At 43.6% G+C, this 26315-nt stretch overlaps 1 protein-coding gene across 2 annotated transcripts in view; it reads right to left on the bottom strand.

Moving 5' to 3' along the window:
- Nucleotides 1–26315, bottom strand: part of LOC138795053 (hatching enzyme 1.2-like) — a 68121-nt gene that overhangs the window by 5983 nt on the left and 35823 nt on the right. For both annotated transcript variants that reach the window (XM_069974001.1, XM_069974002.1), the window contains exons 3-12: nt 6793–6973; nt 6101–6119; nt 5265–5330; nt 4722–4856; nt 4232–4349; nt 2390–2568; nt 2147–2228; nt 1934–2061; nt 1704–1816; nt 1400–1616 (exon numbers count right to left, since the gene is read on the bottom strand). In XM_069974001.1, coding sequence (XP_069830102.1) covers nt 1400–1616; nt 1704–1816; nt 1934–2061; nt 2147–2228; nt 2390–2568; nt 4232–4349; nt 4722–4856; nt 5265–5330; nt 6101–6119; nt 6793–6852 — 1117 coding nt within the window. In that variant the 5' untranslated portion in view covers nt 6853–6973. The remainder of the gene's footprint in view (nt 1–1399; nt 1617–1703; nt 1817–1933; nt 2062–2146; nt 2229–2389; nt 2569–4231; nt 4350–4721; nt 4857–5264; nt 5331–6100; nt 6120–6792; nt 6974–26315) is intronic.

Genomic DNA, 26315 nt, shown 5'->3' with positions numbered 1-26315 from the left:
TCTATCCGATCTCTCTGATTTGTCAGACCTGGAGGAGCGATCATGGCGTCCTTTTTCTTTCCTGCCCGAAGATTCAGACATGCTGAAGGCCGGAATATGCACCAGACCGGTGGGGCTGGCTGGTTGAGTCCTCCGCTCCTGGACGCTATAGGAGGCATGGACAGGGAGGGACGCTTCCCCTGGCCTTTTGAGGAAGCCGGGACCGCCGAGCTCCACTTCCGGATGCGGCGTCCCGGTGTCTGACGTCACAGGCTCCGTCACTTCCGGCGGAGCCTGCGTCATGACGCACTGCGCTCCGACGCGGCCGCGCGCGCGCACCCCCAGGCCCTGGAACGCAAGATGGAGCGCACGCGCTCAGACCGGGGAGACAGGCACGGCCCGCTCTGCCCCAGCCCCCAGTATCCCCCCGAAACAACAGGGACCGAGGACTGGAGGGGAGGCATCCCGCCCTGACCCGGGGTGCTTCAGACCAGACTTAGGGCTGCTGTTCCGGGACAGACTTCTGCCCTCAGGGAAACCCCCAGCGGATTAGGCTAAAGGGGGGACCTGCAGCCAGCGTGGAGAAGGTAACTTCATCCCCTATGGGACTCTTCAGAGGCCTCCCATCCGCCGGACAGGAAACCTGAACTGAGGTGTGGAGAGGAGTGTCAGACTTTTATCTTCTCAGGTTTCCTGTCCTGCGGTGGGAGGTCCTCTCCAGGGGTGCTGTCATAGTGCGTCTGGGTAAAAGAGGGGAAAAGTGCCAGGATTAGCGATTTTTTTGTTACATCATATATATATATATATAACATGCATAAAAAGTCATCAAATTGTCTGAGCTACACAAATATCATGGTGATCATGGTGCAAAAAATGACATCCCATACAGCCCCATAAACTAAAACCTTTATAAGCGTCACAATAGGCCCATTTTATTAATAATTAATTGCAAAAAAAAAGGATTTCATAAAAAAATATGTATAACAGAGAATCTGTGTAAACCTGCATATGGTTGTGTTCGGACTGACCTATAGAATAATGGTATCATGTCACTTTTACCGTATAGTACATTACGTAGACACAGGAACCCCCCAAAAGTTACCATATTCCTATCTTTTTTTACGATTTCACCAATTTATATTTTCATAAATAATATATTTGGGGTTCCATCATACATGTTATGGTAGATTGAAAGACGCCATTACGAAGTACAACTATTCCTGAAAAAAACAAGCACTTACATGGCTTGTAGAAGGAAAACTGAAAATGCTAGAGCTCTTAGAAGGGGAGGAGGGAAAAACAAAAACGCAAAAATGAAACTTGGCGCGGTCCACTGAATCATTTTGGGCTGCGTCTTCAAAGGGTTAATGGATCTGTAGAAGCTTGAAAATCTTGAATCTTGGAATGAATGCTCACTTACCAGTGTAATAAGACATATCAAATTCGCCTAACTTGGCATTGGCTTTGCTCACATACTCTACGAGTATACTGCATCCGGATGAAACCAAAGGCTTTATTTGGTATGCTTGGAATGCGCCGGTCTTATCCAAGAGAACGAGTGATGATTTTATGGAACCATCATAGACTTTAATGCTGTCAGTAGAGGAAAAGCTAACATAGTCCAACACCAATAAAATCTGTAATTTAAAAAAAAAAAAAAGGCTATTAGTTTATAGACCAAGCTACCAAAAAAAAAAAAATAATCTGTATTCCCTGGATTTTACCTTTCTGCCTGTAACTTGAATAAGCCAGAGGCAGTTTCCACCATGTTGGTTTGCAAAAGAACTGTTTCCGGAGAAAGATCCCGTTACATTCATCAACTTTTCCCTACATAGGTCTATATAGGATTATACAAAAGAGCACTGTTAGCAAGAAACATGAAGTTCACGTCCAATAGCATAAATAGGAATTGGGATTTTAGAGAATATATATGTATATATGGAAAACAATTTACTGCAGTCATATAAGGCATTGATTTTCATTATGTCCAGATTACTCATCCCTGATCTCTGTCCAATAGGCACGTTAGGGTCAGGTTTCGGGACTATAGTAGGCAAATCTTCTGCTATGGAATAAGCATACCTATAGAGGATGGATGAAGAAGTGTATACCATAATAATGAATATTATAATAAGAAATAACAGTATCTGCAGTCACAAGGACTTACTGATGATAATGCATCACTGAGGCATAATCGTAAGAAAGGTGCAAGGTATTTGATTTAACAATGTCAAAACTGTCGGAGAAACCTGGAGAAGATAGAAACAAAGTTATTGTGTGTAAGGATTTATTAGCTTTCCTCTATTGACCAGGCATGCAACATATAAATAGGGGCACAGTGCAATAATGCAATGCAAAATTATTATTTTTTTTTCTGTTTTCTAGATGATAATGATGCAAAATGTATCACCTGGCTCAATGTTCTCCCATAAGATGTCAATGTAGTCATCCCGGTCCTTTCTGGTATGTTCATGGTAAAAGCCAAGATTGTGCATAGCTTCATGTTGTATTACTCCGTACACCATACATCTTGGACTGGCCAGGCTTACTATCTGCATGCCTAAAGTTTTCCCAATGTAAGACCAGCAGCTAGGTGTAAGAGACAAAAAGGAGTCATTACATTTATTACAGTTATAGAAATATGAATATTTCACTTAGAAGATCTTACCATTTACTATTATTACATTTTGTAAATTTATAGAAAAAAAAAAGACTTTGGAGTAAACATTTTAAAAATTAATGCAACATAAAAGTGGTACAACAAAAGAGCAAAGGGTCAGACATACTGGATTTTTGCCACTGATCCTATCATTCTCTGGAGCAGCGATTCCCAACCGGGGTGCCGCGGTACAATGGGGTGCCGGGAGAACCCGCCAGGGGTGCCACGGGATCCAATGGGAATTATGACACTGTCACTTTAATATCCCTTGTGAGTGGCAGAGCATGGGGGGCGTAGTATTTTGAGTGGCACAGCATGGGGAGAATTATTACTATGGAGGCAACAGCATGGGGGGAATTATTACCGAGGGGAACAGCATGGGGGGCATTATTACCACAAATGGCACAGTAATAAGAGCATTAATATTAGGAAGGGCACAATAGTGAGCATTTTTATAATAAGGTGCACAACGGGTATTATTACTATATTGGGGCACAGTACAGGAGACATTATTACTATACGAAGGGCACATCAGAGCACATTATTACTATATGAGAGGCACAGCATAAGAGAGAAAGGAAATAAATAAATGTGCAGAGCCTAAGATGTTTGTCCGACAGGTTCTGAAGAAATAAATTGTAGCTGGGTGAAATCATCATAGAGGTCTAGACCAGATGGAGAAGAAAACGAAAGCGAATGCTTCAGATCAAAGAAGACGTCATCTGTGAGTCACTGAATGGTGTTTTTTTGCATTTTATAGAACATTTTCTGGTAGAGGCGCCCCGAGCTAATTTTTTTTTTCCAAGGGGTGCCCCGAGGTGGAAAAGGTTGGGAAGCACTGTTCTGGAGGGATGAACCTCCGTCATACCCCTCCCATTCCTATAGAAAACACTAAACATAAAAACAACATAACTCTCTCTAAGATAAACTGCAACATCTGCTCATGGTATACCCAGTGCCGCTCTATTTACACAGGCTGGGACTGGTATTGATGGTCTTGAATAAGACTAAAGGCCCTATTACATAAAGATATTATCGGCCGTATTCATCCGATAATCGGTTTGTGTAATAGAAAGACAACGATCAGCCAACATGCACAATGCCGTCTGATCATTCTCTTTCAACAGGCTAAATCACAAACGATCAGCCCGGCAATAATCTGCTGCCATCCCCCGTGTAATAGGAGCGGCAGCAGCAGACTGCCGCTACCTGCTATGGGCTGCCCGGATGATCTAACGATCATCCAGTTAGCCCCTTCCCCGGCTCTTACCCACTCGATGTTGGCTGACCTGACATGTCGTCACTCGCTTGCTGTCCACATCACCCCGTGTAATAGGGGCTTAAAGGGGTTATCCAGCACTACAAAAACATGGTCACTTTTCCCCCTACTGTTGTCTCCAGTTCAGGTGCGGTTTGCAATTAAGCTCCATTTACTTCAATGGAACTGAGTTTCAAAACCCCACCCAAACTGGAGACAACAGTAGGGGGAAAGTGGCCATGTTTTTGTAGCGCTGGATAACCCCTTTAAGCTGCGATTCCAGATACAGTGAATAGACAGGGGTAGGTTATGGATATCAGACATTTAGCACTTACCCTACTCCAGGCCATATATAGAGATAGTCTAGTTCTGAGCTCCGTTTCACAAAATGCACACAGGTCAACAGTTCAAATTCCTTTAGGGCCCGACTGATCAGAGCTGCTTCTGCTATAGCTGAAGAAAAGAAGAGTTTTGGAATAAGTAACATCAGGCCAATGATTCCTACAGCTCAGCACCATAGGCTCTCCATGCACTACCATATGATTAATGTGGTATTCTAGAGAGAGACCTCTGTATAATGTCATCCAGTGTACGACACTGCAATGTTTTTAGAAAAGACCTCAAAGTTTCCCTACATGAAAAAGCCGACGTACAACATGGGCCCTACACTTCTATAGGTGACATAGTAAGGGAGATTATAGGGGCTATTTAGGATTAGAAAAACCCAGCTGCTTTCTTCTAATCCTGGATAGCCCCTTTATTAAAGGGGTACTCCGGCGGGGCAGAATTTTTTTCAAAGAATAAAAACAAAGAATAGGCACTTACAATATTGAGGATCTGTAAGATATGGAACTTCGACAATTCCATTCTCGGTTTTGTTCCACATGCATTCACTACAAGTCCTAACATTACGGGCTGTAATGATGGCGATATCCCTCTCCTTCAGGAATACAGGAACACCTAAGAAGATGGAAGGTGGTGAATTGTCTCATAATACCCATCTGTCTTTATCCTTTGTCCTTCTTCTCCATCCAACATGTTTTATTCCTCTAATGCATTTAATGGGGTTATCCAGGCTTAGAAAATTTTTTGTCCAGCACCAGTTTAGGTGTGGGGTTTGCAGCTCAGTTCCATTGAAATGAATGGTGCTGAATTGCAATACTTTTTTTATTCCTAGATAGCCCCTTTAAAGCAAAAAAATAAATAAAAAAAATTAAACCACGTAGATTAAAAAGATGCTGTCTCCTGCTCAACTTCAACCTTTGTCCCCGATGAGTGTTGCTGTGAGTTTTGCTGTCACTCTGCTATGTTATCTTTGAAAAACAAAAAACATGATGACAACATGAGCAGTAGGAAAGTTTTCCGAACCTTCATCTTTGTTAGCAGCTTCGATGATTTCAAATACAGTGGGACCCAAGCCAGATTTCTTGTTATCTGTAGAGATAAGAAACCACAATGATAAAATATGTAAAAACAAGGAACCTATAAAGAGGTAAGGCCTTCTTCACATGTTCCGTGAAGTTGTCCGTGAACACGGATCCGTGATCATGAACAATTTTACAGGCCATTGCTTTCTATTGGGCTACTCACACAGTCATTTTTTTTCACAGATTCCACAATCCGTTCAGTAAAAAAAAAAAAAAAAAAGGACGTGTTATAACTCGGACGACATCACAGCACGTATTTACCCCCATAGAAGTCTATGAGATCCGTCTTTTTTATGAATTACGCGGATCTGATATCTGTGTACATCCATGTATTCCGTGGAAAACATGGACGCTATGTAATCAGTGTAATTTTAAAAGCTTTCATCAGATCCTTGAAAAACATGGACATGGATGCAAAACGGATGGTTTTCACGGATCATGGAGGTAGATAGCTGACCTTATCCATTGACCTTAAAAAACTTTGAATGTTTTACTGCAGCTTTAGTCCATATGGATTTGTAGGATTAGGAGAAGGTGATATCTATATATACACCAATTAATATCTATCACAGAGCTGAGTTGGTCACAAATAAAGAGGGTCATATATCATGGGAGGGCAGAGAAGGCAAATGCCTAGGGCTCTCCAAGGACTAAATCAAGGAGCAACCTGAATACACAAAGAACATAAAACTAACCTAAACCACCAGGACATATGAAGGTAACCAAATGACAGTGCTACATACTGACAATATTGGAATAAAAGTATTGGGAACTTACAATTAGGTAGATCATGCACCTGTAAGAAGAAATAATGGAACCATTAAGAATAAGAATAATAAGAAATAAGCAATGCAGATGCTTAAAGCGACTCTGTACCCACAATCTGTTCCCCCCAAACCGCTTGTACCTTCAGATAGCTGCTTTTAATCCAAGATCTGTCCTGGGGTCCGTTTGGCAGGTGATGCAGTTATTGTCATAAAAACAACTTTTAATCTGGCAGCGCTGTGTCTAACGGCCGGGGCTTACATTTGTATATGCATTAGGCTGGCACACCCTCTCTGTCCTTCCTCCCCACCCTCCTCATCATTAGGAATGATCCAGGCAGATTGTCTCCTATTCCTCAGCTGTGTGTATAATGAACATGGGCTGGATCGTTAATACACAGGTGCAAAGCTCAAACAGCAGTAAATGTTCCTGGATCATTCCTAATGATGAGGAGGGTGGGGAGGAAGGACGGAAAGGTGGTGCCAGCCTAATGCATATACAAATGTAAGCCCCAGCCGTTAGACACAGCGCTGCAGGATTAAAAGTTGTTTTCAGGACAATAACTGCATCCCCTGCCGTTCGGACCCCAAGACAGATCTTGGATTAAAAGCAGCTATCCGAAGGTACAAGTGGTTTGGGGGGGGCAGATTGTGGGTACAGAGTCGCTTTAAGGATAAGAAACAGATGTGTGTATTGTGACTTACCGGTCTTGGCAAAGCTTCGACAGCCATAGAAACCATCAGCACCAACTTCATCAGCTCCATGGTCTTATACTTGTCTACTTAGTGGTGAGATATCTTCTATCACAGCTAGAAGCTGTACAGTATATAAGCCCACCAGATGACAGGATCAGCAAATTACCACATAGATAGGACCCCTCAGCCACTCAACAAAAGAAACAAAAAAAAAAAGTTGTAAGTTATGGCAGTGAACCTTGCAGAACTCTCATTGGTCATTCATAGATATAGTAACTGAATGGTACCAGTATGGTGCAAGAGAGAGGTGGGTCTAAGCCCTGTTAAGCCAGCCTCCCTTTGTCAGATGACACAGGTTGCTCACCTCTGATTGGCTGTTCTACAGAGTCAGTTAGACATCACAAGAGACAAAGTGCATCATGGGGAAGCCCACACCAGGAAGTGAAGAAAAAATGAAGACACCAACTGAAGCTTCAGGGACCTGCAAACAGCAGGGAATTCAAATGGAGACAGACTGAGGAGGGATGGTAAGTGTAAAAACTATGTTTATGATTGATTGATTTTTTTTTTTTTTATCAGTGCCGGAGTACCCCTTTGAGAATCAGTAAAAAAAAATATTAATATTAATATATTTATTGTACTTCCTTATCCTGGCTTAATATTTCACATAGAATATTAATTATTTAATGTATATTTAAGAGTAATTTATTGCTCTTTTCTACCTGACTTAATAACTTATGTAGAATATAGTTTTTTTTATTTACTTATTTATTGTTTGTTAATAAATTTATTGTATGTTTTATTGGGTCAGTGTTCAGTTTCGATTATTTATTCTAAATCTAAATCTTTTCCTCTATTTACAATTTTGTTTATTTAAATGTGTATTAACCTCTTCATGTTTTAGCCAATTTTTGTTTAAAGGGGTTATCCAGCACTACACAAACATGGCCACTTTCCCCCTACTCTTGTCTCCAGATTGGGTGGGGTTTTGAAACTCAGTTCCATTGAAGTAAATGGAGCTTAATTGCAAAGCGCACCTGAACTGGAGACAACAGTAGGGGGAAAAGTGGCCATGTTTGTGTAGCGCTGGATAACCCCTTTAAAAAGCCATAGTGCTTTCATATTTTCAGCTACAGACCAATATATGGGTTTTGTGTGTTTTTGGGACACCAATTGTACTTTAAAATATTTGGGAGATGAAAGTGAAAAAAAAAAATAAAATGATATTTTTAAAATTTTAGGTAGGATTCGTGTTTACGGCATTCGCTACCTGGTGAAACTGACGCGTTCTATATTCCTCAAGTCAGTACGATTACAATGATGGGCAAATTATGCAACATTTATTGCCACTTCTTTTTATGGCCCTGTTGTTGTGATGGTCGATGTGGGGGGCTGCGCCATTTTTTACTTAGGGACTCACACGTATCAGGAACCTTGATGTGGTGTGTGGGGACATGATGGAAATCTTAATATATGTTACAGGGAGGAAGAAGGGAAACGGGTGTCATGATGGAAACCTTTATATATGTTACAGGAGGAAGAAGGGAGATGGCGAACACTGTGAAACCTTTTTATATGTTACAGGAGGAAGAAGGGAAAGTGGGACATGATGGAAACCTTTATATGTGTTACAGGAGGAAGAAGGGAAAGAGGGACATGATGGAAACCTTTATATGAATTACAGACGGGAAAAGAGGGCATAATGAAAACTTTTGAGTATGTTAAAGCGACTTTGTGACTAGAGATGAGCGAACCTGGAGCATGCTCGAGTCGATCCGAACCCGAACGTTCGGCATTTGATTAGCGGTGGCTGCTGAAGTTGGATAAAGCCCTAAGGCTATGTGGAAAACATGGATATAGTCATTGGCTGTATCCATGTTTTCTAGACAACCTTAGAGCTTTATCCAAGTTCAGCAGCCCAGGCTGATCAAATGCTGAACATTCGGGTTCGGATGGACTCGAACCCGAACCCGGTTCGCTCATCTCTATTTGTGACCTTCAAAGACCCTTTCAAAATAAAGTCATTAGCCTGCCAGAGCAGTATGCCAATCCACAGAAAGCACTACAAAGCTCAGTTATTTTATGGAGAGAACAACTAAAGGCCCTATTACGCGAAACAATTATCAGCCGTATTCGGCCGATATTCGTCTTGTGCAATAGAAGGCAACGATCAGCCGACATGAACGTTGTCGGCTAATCATTGCAGTTGTTTGTCTTTCAACATGTTGAAAGACAAGCGACTAATATAGCAGCGATCTGCTACCGTCAGTCTGTGGAACAGGAGCTGCGACAGCAGACCGCTGCTACCTGCTAAGGGCTGCCCAGACGATCTAGCGATCACCGGGCACCTCTCCGCGCCGCCCCCCCCCCCCCCTTCCGTACACTGCATGTAATAGCGGCGGCAGCGAGCGAAGAACGAGGCTAACAGCGCTCGTTTGCTCCTCTCAGTCGCCCTGTGTAATAGGGGCTTAAGACTCCTGTGTTTGAAGATTTACTGCAAGCTAATGAAATTTTGTAGAAACATAACATTTACAGATGATGACTTTACTTTATGAGGATTTTCGGAGGTAAAAGTTTCTTTAAAAAAGATTTAGGAGGGGTCACAATCTGTGGTTATTGGGTGGAAGGTCAGAATGTGAATTTTTCCCCCCCACTGAAATAGTAGTAGATACTTGGAAGAAACTCCTGCAGATGTGGTAGGTAGATCTACAGTAAGCGAATTTAAACATGGATAAGCAAATATCTATCCTAAGATAAAAATAAGGGAAATAATGGGTGGACTAAATGGATAAAAGGGGCTCTTTTTTTTTTTTTTTAAGTTGTCTCCTATGTTGCCTGTTATAACACCTCTACACCTTATGACAGTCACCTGTCACTTACCGATCGGGACCCCCACAGTGCGACTGCGGGGGGTCCCGATCGTTTTAACGGACCGCCGGAGGTCTCTCACCTTTCTCCATGTAGTCCGATCGGCGCTCTGTTGATTAAATCTGCCACAGGCAGGCTTAATCGGCAGAGCGCCTATCACACTGATCAATGCTGTATACACAATGATTAGTGTGTATAATGTAATAATTGGATGTAAAAGTCCTCCAAGGGGACTTAAAATGTGTTACAAAAAAGTAAAAATGTCTTTATAAATGCCCCAAAGCCCCTCCCCCAAGAAAAGTTTAAATTACCCCCCTTTCCCATTATATAAATAAAAAATATTTAAATAAACATATAATATGCTGTAGAATGCGTAATTGTACGATCTAATAAAATATAACAATCGTCATCACTAACAGCGTAGACTAAAAGAGGGAAAAAAGTGCTAGGATTACCGATTTTGTGTTACATTATATATATAAAAAAAATAAATAAAAAGCTATCAAAACGTTCGATGTTTACAAATATGGTATTAGTAAAAACTAGAGATCATGGCAGAAAAAGTGACGCCCCATACAGCCCCGTAGGTGAAAAAATAAAACCGTTATAAGCGTCACAATAGGCCCATTTTATTAGTAATTGCAAAAAAAATATATATATTAGAGAATCTAGTACGTAGACACAGGAACCCCCCAAAAGTTACCACATTCCTTTCTTTTTTACGATTTCACTAATTTATATCTTCATAAATAATAATTTTGGAGTTCCATCATACATGTTATGGTAGAATGAAAGACGCCATTTTAAAGTACAACTATTCCTGTAAAAAACAAGCCCTTACATGGCCCTGTAGATAGAAAACTGAAAGTGCTAGAGCTCTGAGAAGGGGAGGAGGAAAAAACGAAAATGCAAAAATGAAAATTTGCACGGTCCACTGGTCCTCAAAGGGTTAAAGAATTGGTAGTCACTATGCATTATGGGAACCTCCATTAGACCATCAAGCTAGAGTCAATGTTATGATAGTGTTTTACCACAAAAGACCTTTATAGGATATGGGACAGTAGAGATGAGCGAACCTGGATCATGCTCGAGTCCATCCAAACCTGAACTTTCGGCATTTGATTAGCGGGGGCTGCTGAACTTGGATAAAGCCCTAAGGCTATGTGGAAAACATGGATATAGTCATTGGCTGTATCCATGTTTTCCAGACAACCTTAGAGCTTTATCCAAGTTCAGCAGCCCCAGCTAATCAAATGCTGAACGATCGGGTTCAGATGGACTCGAACCCGAACCCGGTTCGCTCATCTCTATGGGACAGCTTAAAGGGAATGTATGGCATAGATTTTTTTTTTTTTTTTTTTTAAAGATTAGAGACAGAAACTTGACTTTTTTTTTTTTTTTTTTTTACAGCAAGCGTAGACAACAATGGACAGAAGCTGTCCCATCAATGTGAATAGGAAAGGTTTGTGGGCATGTTTTGTGACCTTTACAGGGAGGGGGAGACTAAGCTCCCTTTAAGGCCCTGTTCACACGCTGTAAAATAGCAGCCTCCATTTTAATTTAAAATAAGGGCCATTGCTTTCAGTCTTCAGTGATTTCTACTGAAGTCTATGGAAACAACATCCATTAACCCCTTAACCACATCGGGCGTAAATGTACGCCCCTGCAGGGTGGGCTTTAATGGAAATGGACGTACATTCACGCCCGATGTTTCCTCAATCGCTATCGGGGAAGATGGCATGCTATAATGTATAGCAGGCCGTCTCTGCTCATCGGCACGGAGGGGAGGTTTAACCAACGATCGCTGACGATCAGCTATAGGCTGATCAATACAGATCAGCCGGTAGCAGCTGAAACAGCTTTCCGGGTCATCAGTGACCAGGAAAGCAATGGTGATTGGTGCTGTTCGAGACAGCACCAATCGCCATTAGTGAGCCCCCAAAAGATGGCACCGTTTCCACCCCCACGATCGCTGTGATAGGCCGGCCAGTACCGGCTGGCCCATCACGGCGATCAAAGAGTTAAAAAGTGTGTCCCCGTGTTCTGCACCCCTCAGCTAGGTAGCTGAGGGGTGCAGAACAGGTGTGTATAGTGTAGGTGCACTATACTCACCTGATCTCGGCGTCCAGAGCGAAGATCGTCGTTTCCAGAATGGGGTCACTTGTGGGGGGTTTCTTCTGTTCTGGCAGCACAGGAGCTTTGTAATTGCAACATGGCCTCTATCCTCCATTCCAGCCTCCAAGGCGCTCTATCCCTTTGGTGGCTTGCTCAGTGCCCATATGGCACATTATGTCCACATGTGGGGTATTTTCGTACTCAGGGGAAATTACCTTACACATTTTGTGTTCATTTTCTTTTTTAACCCCTTGTGGAAAAAAAAAAATAAATCAAGTGTTAAAAATGTTTAATTTTTACACTAAATCATTGATCTTGTCTTTATTTTTTCATTTTCACAAGGGGTTCAAAGATAAAAAAAAACAAAAAACACAAAATGTGTAGAGCAATTTCCGTAAATTTCCCCTGAGTACGGAGCAGAGTCCGTAAATACCTGATATGTGGACATAAAGCGCCATGTGGCCGCAGGGCAAGCCTCCGAAGGGAAGGAGCGCCATTTGGATTTTGGAGGCTGGATTTGGCAAGAATGGATGATGAATGTCATGTTGCATTTACAGAGCCGTCGTGCTGCCTAAACACTGGAAATCCCCCACAGTGACCCCATTCTGGAAACTACACCCCATTCTGGAATCTAACAAGGGGTGCAATGAGGATATGGACCCCTTGATGACGGGCACATTTGTGCCGTGAAAGTGAAAAAATGAAAATTTTCCCTTTCACGTCACATTGTTCCACATTTTTGCCCGTCACCAGTGGGGTCCAGATGCTCAGTGCACCCCTTGTTAGATTCCTTGAGGGGAGTAGTTTCCAGAATGGGGTCACTTGTGGGGGCTGTCCAGTGTTTTGGCAGCACGAGGGCTCTGTAAATGCGACATGGCCCTTGAAATCCATTCCAGTGAAATTCAGCTTCCTCAGGTCAATTAGCGCTCCTTCCCTTTGGAGGCTCGTCCTGCGCCCGCTTGGCATTTTATGTCCACATGTGGGGTATTTCCATAGCGCGGCACATCAACAAGCTGGGTCCCTTGGTACGGAGCACAGAAGAAAACTGGGATGACTTCCAGCTCTTATTAGAACATGTTAAATAAAAATGCAAAACCAACGCAGGAGGGGCTTCAATGAAAAAAAAAAAGATTTAAAGGGGTTATCCAGTGCTACAAAACATGGCCACTTTGTTCCAGAGACAGCACCAGTTCAGGTGTGGCTTGCAATTAACCCCTTCATGTGAGCAATCTGTAAATATACGTTCTTACTGCACATACACTGTGCAGTAGGAATGTATATATACGTTCCTGACTGAAGGGGCTGTAGATGTGTGCAGGACCGCTACAGTGAGAGCAGTCCCACACACATCAGTGTGTCCGGGGCTGGAGGTAATGACAAGCAGCTGCGATCCCGCAGCTGCGTGCCAAAAACCCCTTAAACGCTGCGATCGCGGTGTTTAAGTTACTCAGTGACAGTCACCGATAACACTGATCTATGCAAAATTTTTCTGTTTAACCAATATGATATTAACAAAAACTAGAGATCATGGCGCAAAAAATGACACCCCAACCAGCCCTGTAGGTAGAAAAATAAAAGGGCTATGGCTCTTAGAAGGCAAGGAGGAACATTGCATTAATTTGACCCGGACATCTGTGCATCAATGGGCCCGGTCTCGAAGGGGTTAAGCTCCATTCACTTCAATGCATCGAAGATACAACTCCACCCAAACTGGAGAAAAGAGTGGTGCTTGCTCTGGAAAAATGTGGCTATGTTTTGTAGCGCGGGATAACCCTTCATAGGTTATTCTTCGTCCCTCCCCTTATTTCCACCCAAAAAGACTTCACATTATCATCAAATATATCCTCCTGCAGAATGGGCTTAAGGAAGGATATAGGCAAATCCCTCCCCCTTTCTTATTTTTATTAAAATTAATGAACAGACTATAACCCTGAAGATTAACCGTCCATCCATCCAGCCATGTCTCATTTATCCCCACTATATCATAATCCTCTTCCACCATTATGAGTTCTAATTCCTCAGCTTTCACAATTTTGTAGAACAAATTGTGATTTCTACACCGGAAACAAGAAAGGACCCTCAGGAGGTGGACCACAGCAGACCCTGATTTAATAAATTGAGCGCATATTAGAGTCGTACCTGAGTATGTACAACCACAATAGGTGAGCGTGTATTCTAGCCCCAGCTCTCTATCCAGAAACATAGAAGATTGACGGCAGAAAAAGACCACTTGGTCCATCTAGTCTGCCCTTTTTAGTATTTCCATTCTTATTATCTTAGGATAGATATAAGTATATACCAGGCATGTTTAAATTCTGTTATTGTAGATTTACCAACCACATCTGCTGGACGTTTGTTCTACTCTCTCTTCACCTTCTATGTCGTAGTTGCTCTCCTACCAGGACCCTAGTTTAAACACTCCTCCAACCATTAGCCATTTTCTCCCCAGCACAGCTCCACCCTTCCCCATTAACCCCTTAACGACAAAGGGCGTATAGGTACGCCCTATTGCCGGTAAGGGCGTTCAGAGAGGGGCCGCACGGCGACCCCGCTCTGAACCGCGGCGGTCCCGGGTGGCGCTTGTAGCCCGGGACCGTAGGTATTAGCGGGCACGGTCCGATCGCCGTGCCCGCTAATACAGTAATCAGATGCAGCTGTCAAACATGACAGCTGCATCCAATTACCGGATCCAGCGTCTCCCTGGTGTCTAGTGGCGGAGATAGCTCCTCCGGGATAACATCCCGGAGGAGTGATCTCCGTTTCTGAAGCCGGCCGGGGACCGCTCCAAGATGGCGCCGTCCCCGGCTCGGCACATCGTTTACTTCCGGCTGCAGCAGCCGGAAGTAAACAAGTGCCGATCTCATGGATCTCTGCAGCATATCTATGCTGCAGAGATCTCAATGAGAGATCAAAGTGTATATACTAGAAGTCCCCTAGGGGGGCTTCTAGTATATGTGTAAAAAAAATATATATATAGTGTTGTTGTCAATAAAAAGCCCCCTCCCCTAATAAAAGTTTGAATCACCCCCCTTTTCCCAGGTTATAAATAAAAGTAAACAAATAAATAAATAAACAAACAAACATGTTTGCTATCGCCAGGTGCGTAATCGCCCGAACTATTAATTAATCACATTCCTGATCTCGTACGGTGAACGGCGTAAGCGCAAAAAAATCCCAAAGTACAAAATTGCGCATTTTTGGTCGCATCAAATCCAGAAAAATTGTGATAAAAAGCGATCAAAAAGTCGCATATGCGCAATCAAGGTACCGATAGAAAGAACACATCATGGCGCAAAGAATGACACCTGACACAGCCCCATAGACCAAAGGATAAAAGCGCTATAAGCCTGCGAACGGAGCGGTTTTAAGTGACGTATATATTTGTTAACAATGGTTTGAATTTTTTACAGGCCATCAGATACAATATAAGTTATACATGTTATATATCGTTTTAATCGTAACGACTTGAGGAACGTGCATAACAAGTCAATTTTACCCCAGGGCGAATGGCGTAAAAACACATTTCCCCCAAATAAACAAAATGCGTTTTTTTTTTCAATTTCACCACACTTTGAGTTTTTTTCTGGTTTCGCAGTGTACTTCATGCAAAAATTCAGCCTGTCATTGCAAAGTACAATTAGTGACGCAAAAAATAAGGGCTCATGTGGGTTTCTAGGTGGAAAATGCAAGTGCTATGGCCTTTGATGCACAAGGAGGAAAAAACGAAAACGCAAAAATCGAAATTGGCTCTGTCCTTAAGGGGTTAAGATGCAGCCCGTCCCTACTGTAGTGCCTGTAACCGACAGAAGTCGGTTCAGTTCTCCATGAACCCAAACCCCTCTACACTACCCCAGCTTTTAAGCCACTCATTTACCTCCCTAATCTCCCGCTGTCTCTCTGGTGTGGCTCGTGGTACAGGTAATATTTCAGAAATTATCACCTTGGAGGTCCTAGTCTTAAGCTTTCTGCCCAAGCCCTGAAATCGTTTTTAACTTTATCATTGGTGCAAATGTGCACCATGACTGCTGGGTCATCGCTAGCCCCTCCCAGTAATGTAATCCTGATCCGCAATGTGACGAACTTAAGCACCAGGTAGGCAACGCACTGTTCAACAATCCCAGTCTTTGTAACAGATGGCCCTGCCTGTCCCGCCAAATGAGTCCCCCACTACCAGTCTGGCCTACCCTGCACTCCTATTCCCCTCCTTACTGGAGCAGACACCCCCATGGCTTCCAGAGGCAAAGTCCTGCGGCAGCAATGCCATCCCTAAATCAACATCCTCCTCATCCGCCAATTTGGCCAACTTGTTGGAGTGTGGTAGATCAGGACTAGCCTCCCTTGTACTTTTCCCTCTACCCCATTTTCTAACTGTCACCTCATCATCCTGAACCTCCATGCTATCAGCCACTCCTCCATCTACCCCTGCGAGTACTTGCTCAAGGCCCTATTCCATTGGCCGACTGGAGGAGCAAACGAGCGCTCCTTTGCTCCTTGTTCCCCGCTCACTGCTGCCGCTATTCCACGTGTCGGCAGTGAGCGGGCGATTGCGGCGGCGGGGGGTCTAACTGCCCGGATGATCGCCAGATTGTCCGGGCAGCCCTTAGCATATAGCAGCGTCTGCTGCCAACACTTCTATTCCACAGAGCGATGCCAGCAGATCGCTGCTATACGAGTCGTTTGTTGTTCAACATGTTGAAAAACAAACGACTGCATCGATCAGCCGACATGAACGATGTCTGCTGATCATTGCCTTCTATTCCACGGGACGATTATCGTCCGACAATCGTTCCGCGGAATAGAGCCTTCAGTGAGCAGCAGACTCCTTTCATCTTATGGTGCGTTTTCACACGCAGATTTATCTGGCAGATTTTGGAAGCCAAAGCCAGGAATGGATTTGAAAAGAGGAGAAATCTAAGTCTTTTCTTTATGACCTATTCCTGGCTTTGGCTTCAAAAATCTGTCAGATAAATCTGCCTATGTAAACGCACCATTAGCAGCTGCTCATTTAGATCCAGGATCTGGGCTTCCAAATCAGCAACATGCACACATCTCACATGACGCTATGCACCCTTTAACCGGTTGTTCAAGGATTGCAAACATCGCACATGATGTACATTGGACCGCATTGTCAAACATGGAGCTCATATTTTAATGATTTTATATATAATTAGAAAAGCAAACAAATAAACAATCTGTTCTCCTCTAAACTTCCAGAATCTAAAGTCCCTGAATTTGTAAGTTGCAAACTTGAGACAAAAAACACACTTCAGATCAAAAACCTGCATGCTCCAAAACTCACTTATCAGTTAGGCTGGGTTCACACTACGTTTTTGCAATAAAAAAAAAAAAAAACAGATAAAAAAATGGATAGAAAGACAGATGCATTTGTGTGCATCTGTTTTGATCCTTTTTTCCATTTTGTTAACGTATACATATACATAGCTGACCATATTTTTGTTTACATTAAAAAAAAAAAAAACAGATGCATTTTGATCCTTTTTTTTTCTTTATAATGGAAGTCAGTGGAAAAACGGATCCACACAAATGCATCTATCTGTTGCAAAAACGTACAGTGTGAACCAAGCCTTAGCAATATAAAGAACTTAGCTGCAGTGTTTGCTGCTAGTGTCTCTTCTGATGCAAATGGACTGGCAGGCTGCACACAGATTAGCAACCACCCCCCTCATCATCCACCTGTGCAACACACAGCAAGCTTGTGTGTATACAAGCTATAGTATCCCACATGAACCAGATACAACGTATATACCCCCTAGGAAAATAAATACAGATCAAGAATATAGTAGCTTACTATATTCCTATAGTGATTTGTTATAGTATAGACAGATATCACTCAGCAACAGGTATTTGTTACACACTCCTCCCCTAAAATTTAAAGTTCCACAAAAAAAAGCTTGCACACTCCAAAACTCACTTATCATATATCAAAAAAAAAACTTAAAGGGGTTATCCAGCAAAAATCTTTTCTTTCAATTCAACTGGTTTCAGAAAGTTATACAGATTTGTTATTTACTTCTATTTAAAAATATCAAGTCTTCCCATACTTATCAGCTGCTGAATGTCCTGTATGCTCTCTGCCGAACAGACAGGAACTGTCTAGAGCAGGAGAGGTTTTCTATGGGATTGGCTGCTGCTCTGGACACTTCCTGACATGGACAGAGGTGGCAGCAGAGAGCACTGTGTCAGACTGAAAAGAATACACCACTTCCTACAGGACAAATAGCAGCTGATAAGTACTGGAAGATTGGAGATTTATAAATAGAAGTAAATTACAGTTGATTTGAAAGAAAAATATTTTCATGGATAACCCCTTTAAAAGGGGGGGGGGGGTGCAGCATGAGGGCACTTTCTGGGGGGGGGGGCCGGGGAGGAGGTGGCTGAAATAAAAGACGTCCACTCACCTCCCCGGTTCCAGTGGCGGGTCACTCATTGCGGCGCTCCGGTCCCCGGCCTCTTCCTGGTGTCTGACGCCGCCCGAGACGCTACGTCTCAGGGCCACTCAGTGAAGGAGGCGGGATCCAAGCGGACTTCAAACGGATCCCGCCTCCTTCACTAAGTGGCTGAGCGGCCCTGAGACGTAGCGTCTCGGGCGGCGTCAGACACCAGGAAGCGGCCGGGAACCAGAGCGCCACGATGAGTGACCCGCCGCTGGAACCGGGGAGGTGAGTGGACGTCTTCTATTTCAGCCACCTCCTCCCCGATCCCCCCCAAAAAGTGCCCCCACGCTGGATAACCCCTTTAACTGCAGTGTTTGCTGCCAGTGTCTCCTCTGTTGCAAAAGCCTTACTTTTACTAAAAAAAAAGATAGGGCACTCAAAAAGCACATCAAACAGACAGGAGGCATTCATTAGAGGGAACAGGTCACTATTCAGCTGTTTATGTGGAAATGAAAGTGAGCAGCAGGTGTGGTGAGGACAGGGTGAATATTCCATGTACACAAGTCATGGACCCTGCAGCCATTATGATCTCTATAGGAGGGGTGACACCCACTGTTACATTGTAACCAGTTTCACTGTTTTTCTATCTCTAGTAATAGAGGTAATGGGCTCATTAGCCTAATGTGTGGGAGAAAAATGTCAATTTACATAAACAAACACCTTAGGGCTGTGTTCACACATTGCAGTTTCTTTGCATCATTTCTGTCGAGATGCTGCAGTGCTGCAACGACACTCCAATGTGTGAACGCAGCCTATACACTCCTAATGCAGGAGTCTTTTAATATAGTAATGCCACACTGTGAACTGGGAAAACCAGATTTTACTCCGCTTTCTGTTATGTGCCGCCATTATTGACTAGTGCTAAACCCTTTACAACTTGGTCTGGGTGGTTGGGGGCCCCTGCTCTAGGTGATACGGTAGCAATCATTTAACGCACAGAGTATCGCACACCAGTCCTAATGTTAGGATACTCACAAGATTTTGTGAAAACTACACTTTCCAGCATGTCCTACAGAGTTGCAGTTGTTGGAGCATGGTTTAGGAATCAGGGACCATAAGTACTGAGCTGAGGAATCCAATGCTCAGCAGGTAGATTATTTACCTCTCCCCGCTCTGTCAGCGACCTAGACAAATACCATAGTCTTATGTTGTAAGTCTGTCTAGGTCACATGACACAGAGTTGGGAGTGAAGAACTGTTGAGATCTGAACACTCAGACCCCAACCAATCAAAACTTTTCACATGTCTCAAAGTGTTTTTTTTTTTATGATTTGAGGCTAGTTTCACACATGGTAGGTTTTGAGCCAAGGCCAGAAGTGGAACCAGTAAGAACCAGAAGTCCTTCCTTTATATTTCCCTTTCCTTTTCAACCCACATCTGGCTTTGGCACAAAAACTGCAGTGGCTCAAAGAGTATTAGGTTCAAAGAGCTACCAAACCTAGTGCTATCATTTATTTATGTTCTAATGAAGTACCATGACTTTAGCGACTTTAGAAGCTACGGACTCTCCTTATCCTACAGGTGTTGTCTGTGACCTCTGAAAATGGGGAAAACCCTGAAATATATAAATACTATAATAAATGGAGGAAGGAGCAGCATCTTACTGCACTAGCTGGATGAAAGTGTTTGTGGTCCTGAGAATATAAATGATTACTATAAGGCTCGGTTTACACTGTGCTTTTGCTATATATATATATATATATATATATATATATATATATATATATATTGCACAATTTTTGGCAAAAAATAGAGGAAATAACAGATGAAAAAAGCATGCATTTGTGTGCACCAATTTTGGTCCGGTTTTCCATTGACTTGCATGTTTTTGTGGACGCCAAAAAAAACGGATGCGTTTTGATTAGAGATGAGAAAACCTGGAGCATGCTCGAACCCGAACTTTCGGCATTTGATTAGCAGTGGCTGCTGAAGTTGGATAAAGCCCTAAGGCTATGTGGAAATCATGGATATAGTCATTGGCTGTATCCATGTTTTCCAGACAACCTTAGAGCTTTATCCAAGTTCAGCAGCCACCACTAATCAAATACCGAACGTTCGGGTTCGGATTTGGAGCCGGTTCACTCATCTCTAGTTTTGATTTGTTTTTATAATACAAGTCAAATGGAAAACGAATATAAACGGATGCACGCAAATGCATCTATTTTTTCATCTGTTTTTTTTTTTTTGCATAAAACAGATGAAGAAAAACAGATTGCAAAAATGTAGTGTGAACCCAGCCTTATTAAGCTTGTTATCTCTTATCCATGAGGTGTCAGCCATGTCTGCAGTGTATATACAGGAGGGGAGCCATGAGGTGTCAGCCGTGTCTACAGTGTATATACAGGAGGGGAGCCATGAGGTGTCAGCCATGTGTGCAGTGTATATACAGGAGGGGAGCCATGAGGTGTCAGCCATGTGTGCAGTGTATATACAGGAGGAGGGCCATGAGATGTCAGCCATGTCTGCAGTGTATACACAGGGGGAGAGCCATGAGGTGTCAGTCATGTCTGCAGTGTATATGTGGTGTCCCACCATGGGTGTTGCTTGTCTTTACACCCCTCGCAAAAGCCTGTACTTCAAAGTAGTAGTGGTAATGAAGTAGTACCTAAGTTTTACCACTACATGTCGCTAGTATGTATATTGTATGCTTAACCCCTAGACGACCCTGGGCGTACCCGTACCTCCAGTGGTCGCCTAGGGGAGTTCAGAGCGGCGGCCCCGCTCTGAACCGCCGCGGTCCCGGGTGCTGCATGTAGCCTGGGACTGCGGCTATTAGCGGTCACGGTCCGATCGCTGTGCCCGCTAATTAAGTATTCAGATGCAGCTGTCAAAGTTGACAGCTGCATCTAAAGACTTCATTGCAGCCCTTCCCTGGTGTCTAGTGGGTTGGATCGCCCCCCCCCCCCCTGCAAAAAATGACACCTCACACAGCTAGATAGACCAAAGGATAAAAGCGCTATAAGCATGGGAATAGAGCGATTTTAAGGAACATATATTTGTTAACAATGGTTTGAATTTTTTTTTTTAATTTTCGTTGTAATTGTAACGAAAAATACCCTCCAAATAAAAGAAATGACCACACATTGAAATTTTTCGGGTTTTGCAATGTACTTTATGCAAAAATTTAGCCTGTCATTGCAAAGTACAATTAGTGCTGCAAAAAATAAGGGCTCATGTGGGTTTCTAGGTGAAAAAATGCAAGTGCTATGGCCTTTTAAGCACAAGGAGGAAAGAAACGGAGGTGCAAAAATACAAATTGGCCATCTGTGGTTAATTATTATTATTTTTTTATTTTTTTTTTGCAGAAATCAATAGTACAGGAGATTTTAAGAAACTTTGTAATTGGGTTTATTAGCCGAAAAAAACATTTTTATAATGAAAAAGCAGTTTGAAACTCTCCCCACGTCTTCATTGTTCTCTATAAAGAGGGGCGGGGTGGAGGGAGATGAAACACCAAAACAGGACGACAAAGAGTTAATTTACAGCTTACATCACCAGGCTCCTCTGAAGTCAACACTGACCTCTCTGACCTCTGAATACCAGCTTTCAGCGGCTCCCAGCTGTGTAATCCTTTGTTCTCTGCTCTCTGCTGCTGACTCCTCCTCCCCCCTCCCCTCTTCATAGAACAGACAGGATCCGACTGATGTAAAACAGTCGAAATTTTCTGATAATGAGCAGTGGATTACAGAAAGAAGAGTAGGGGGGGACCTGGGAAAAGTCTTTTTAAATGCAGATAATGGCATATTTGCCTAATAAACCTAATTACAAAGTTTTTTTTTATAATCGCCTGGACTATTGATTTCTGCAAAAAAAAAGAAACAACAGTGACAATTACTAATAGGTTGTTGTTTCTGTGATTTGTGCACCAATGAGAGCTCTTTCTCTTCTCTACCTATCTTCTTTCTTCTCTCTCTTTTCACCCACTCACAGCACGTTACATATGCTGTAGGAAGTTGTCACATGGGGAGAAGTCACACTTAGGGAGTCTTACTCTGGTTTCTCTAGAGGAAGGACGCAAGCCAGAATGGTCCCTACAGCAGTCAAGCTGGCCCCTTGCTTATGCCAAGTCCCCTGTTAGAGGACAGGTCCAGTGTAGTCTGAGGTGTGGTGCAGAACAGACCCACATGAGACTAGTTTCTTAAAGGTAGCACTTGTACACACTATGCAGCGCTAAACGCTTACAGAGAGGACAAAGATCCGGATATAGCAAAGTTGTTAGAAGCCTACGTACTCTATCTCGCAGTGCGGGTGTAATCAGCTAGCGTTCCAAGTGTTTTAACGGAATGTTTTTTTGAAAAATACACCTGTGTGAACTTGATGCGCACTATATACATCCTCTTTCACCTCATCCATACCAATTTATCCTCAGTGGGTAAAAAGTAAATTTTTGACAGTCTGCATTGCAGAACAATTTTTTTTAAACAATCTCTGTTGGATGTATCGATGTTTCATACAGAGGAGTTCGTGGTTACATTCATCCTGAGTGGGTACAGAGCCCATTTTTCACAGTCTGCAGAGCAAAACAAATAAAAAAATAATAATAATAATCTCTAAAGTAGAAGAATACGCTTCGGTCTAGCGCGAATAGCGTACTATTCGCTCATCACTAAGTACTAGTGATGAGTGAGTACCCTGGCCACGGCTAGACAAAAAAAATTAAATAAAACAGCTGGCTGGTTGGCGGGAACGCGATCAGCGGGCCCACGGCAACCAGTCCCGCTCCTCCACAGACGTAGTGTGACGTCAGGCAGTGAGGACACATAGAACAATACAGTCTTCTTAAGAGGCCCTGGAATTTGAGAACACGGGGGACCATTAAAACAGGGGTAGCAGATCATGAACCAGCCAAAAATTTAGCCTGACACAGCATGGCGGTGAGGACAGAGTGAACAAGGTAGAAGCGGTAGCAAGTCAGCCTCCCAAAAATTAGGCCAGAAACAGCATGGCAGTGAGGACACATAGAACCATTACAAGTGAGTGAGGAAGCAACTGAACCTCCACAAAATTAGGCCAGACACTTCAGGGCATTGAGCACACAGAGAACCTTTACAAGTGAGTGAGGAAGCAAGTGAGCCCACCCAAAAATTGGAGTGAGTCCAGGGGCTTGGATATGTAGTGGACATGAACCCGGGTGCTGACAGCTAACTGGCTAGGCCAGCTGTCAGTCACCACTCACCATCAAGGGTATACTTGATGCCTCTCGACCGGGGGTGGTGAGGCCCAGGCCACGGCTAGACCAAAAAAATAAAACAGCTGGCTGGTTGGCGGGGGTGCGATTAGCGGGCCCCCGGCAACCAGTCCCACTCTTCCGCAGACGTAGTGTGACGTCAGAGCATGGCAGTGAGGTCACAGAGAACAATACAGTCTTCTTAAGAGGCCCTGGAATTTGAACGAATACACTTTCAATCCTTTGCAAAGAGTCTCTAAGAGAGGGCAAGTGTGTTAGCCTGTCTATTAAAAAGACCTGGTCAATCCTGCCTTCAAAAAGGCTACTACAACATCCAAGGAAGGAAAGAAGCTACTGGTAAAAGGCCTGGTCAATCCTGCCTTCAAAAAGGCTACTACAACATCCAAGGAAGGAAAGAAGCTACTGGTAAAAGGCCTGGTCAATCCTGCCTTCAAAAAGGCTACTACAACATCCAAGGAAGGAAAGAAGCTACTGGTAAAAGGCCTGGTCAATCCTGCCTTCAAAAGGCTACTACAACATCCAAGGAAGGAAAGAAGCTACTGGTAAAAGGCCTGGTCAATCCTGCCTTCAAAACGGCTAAAACATCCAAGGAAGGTAGAAGGTGCATAATCTAGCTGGATTATGGCTAGATTTAGCCTCACACCCTCATGCAGTTGTGCTTGATAGGCATCTCTTTGGAGGTAGGGACGAAGAATAACAATACAGTCTTCTTAAGAGGGCCTGAGCTAAAAAATGAAAGGACGGCAGAGAACACCGGCAAGTTGACATCCACAGATTATATGGTACGAAATAGACAACACAAGGATGCTAATTTAGGATCCACCATTATCACTGTCCCTTTAAACAGTGGCATGTATCTTGGAGATACAATAGATGACCAGAAAGCCCTGCAAAATTGTACTTCAATTGAAGTCGATTTGATTTTAAAATTTAAATTGAAGGTTAGAAAATAAAAAAAAACATAAAGTGGCCATTATCGGCCTTTAGATGAGGCAGGCGTGGAACCTCACAAAAATTAGGCCTGACACAGTAGAATAAGAGTAAAAAAAATAAATAAATAAAACAGCTGGCTGGTTGGCGGGGCCGTGATCGGTGGGCCCCTGGCAACCAGTCCCGCTCCTCTGCAGACGTAGTGTGACGTCAGAGCAAGGCAGGGAGGACACAGAGAACCATTTAAAGTGAGGTAGCAAGTGAGCCTCCCAAAAATTAGGCCTGACACAGCATGGCGGTGAGGACACAGAGTTTCATTAAAGCAGAGTTACCATTTGAACCAACCCAAAATTTAGCCTGACATAGCATGACGGTGAGAACACATGGAACCATTCAAACACCGGTAGCATATGGACCACCCAAAAACTGACACCACAGACCCAGACCAAGATGGACAATACAATTATGGCTAGATTTAGCCTCACACCCACATGCAGTTGTGTGTGAGAGGCATATCTTTGGAGGTAGGGACGAAAAATAACAATACAGTCTTCTTAAGAGGAATTTAATTTGAACGAATGAATACACTTTCAATCCTTTAAAGAGTCTCTAAGAGAGGGCAAGTGTCTATTGAAAAGACCTGGTCAATCCTGCCTTCGAAAAGGCTACAACATCTAAGGAAGGTAGACTGTACTGTTGAAAGGCCCGGTCAATCCCACCTTCAAAAAGGCTACTACAACATCCAAGGAAGGATAGAAGCTACTGGTGAAAGGCCTTGTCAATCCTGCCTTCAAAACGGCTACAACTTCCAAAAAAGGTAGAAGGTACTGGTGAAACGATGGCAGAGGACACCCCTAAAATAAGATGACATCCACAGATAATATGGTTCGAAATGGACAAGACAAGGAAGGTAAATTGAATTTGACTATGAATTTGACTCTAGCAGTTGGGGTAACATTCCCTGCATCATGTGACTCCCCACTTCTCCCCCCACCGTTGTTTTGAGTTTGAATTTGACTTTGAATTTGACTGTAGCAGTCGGGGTTAGTTTAACTGGTTGACTTGCGTAAATGCGCACAGATGCGGTGCACCTTGGTGAGCAAGTCAGCCACATTGAGGTAAGTTTTAAGGAACCGCAGCAACACTAGGTTGAAGACGTGGGCCAGGCATGGTACATGTGTGAGGCTGCCGAGTTGCAGAGCCACCACCAGGTTCCACCCCTTGTCACACGCAACCAAGCTCACTGCTAATTACACACAAACCCAGGATGCCAGTTAAGGCCCAGAAGTAGCCAACAAGGAGGCAAGGGCAGGCACACCAGTAGTTAACATGGATGCCAGTAAAGGCCCAGCAGTAGTCAACATGGATGCCAGTTAAGGCCCAGCAAAAAGGAGGCAAGGGCAGGCACACCAGTAGTCAACATGGATGCCAGTTAAGGCCCAGCAAAAAGGAGGCAAGGGCAGGCACACCAGTAGTCAACATGGATGCTAGTTAAGGCCCAGCAAAAAGGAGGCAAGGGCAAGCACACCAGTAGTCAACATGGATGCCAGTTAAGGCCCAGCAAAAAGGAGGCAAGGGCAGGCACACCAGTAGTCAAGATGGATGCCAGTTAAGGCCCAGCAATAGTCAAGATGGATGCCAGTTAAGGCCCAGCAGTAGCCAACATGGAGGAAAGGGCAGGCACAGCAGTAGTCAGCAATAGTCAACATGGATGCCAGTTAAGACCCAGCAGTAGCCAACATGGAGGCAAGGGACAGTTGCTGCAGGGACAGTTGAACGCTGTTTGGACACCTTGCTGGAGGGTGTGGAGCAGAGTGGAGGTGAAGGGGTGCGTGTAGGACGGGAGGCCCTGGGGCCTGGGCGGGGGGACTAACAGAGCCAGCACGTGACACAGGGGAAGAGCAGGTGTGCGACTTGCACTCACTGAACAGCCTTGGTTCCACTGAGTGGGGTGTTTAGCACTCATATGCCTGCACA

This window comes from Dendropsophus ebraccatus, chromosome 6 (assembly GCF_027789765.1).
Source record: "Dendropsophus ebraccatus isolate aDenEbr1 chromosome 6, aDenEbr1.pat, whole genome shotgun sequence".
In the NCBI taxonomy this organism is placed as follows: Eukaryota; Metazoa; Chordata; class Amphibia; order Anura; family Hylidae; genus Dendropsophus; species Dendropsophus ebraccatus.
This window is presented reverse-complemented; position numbering and strand designations above follow the sequence as displayed.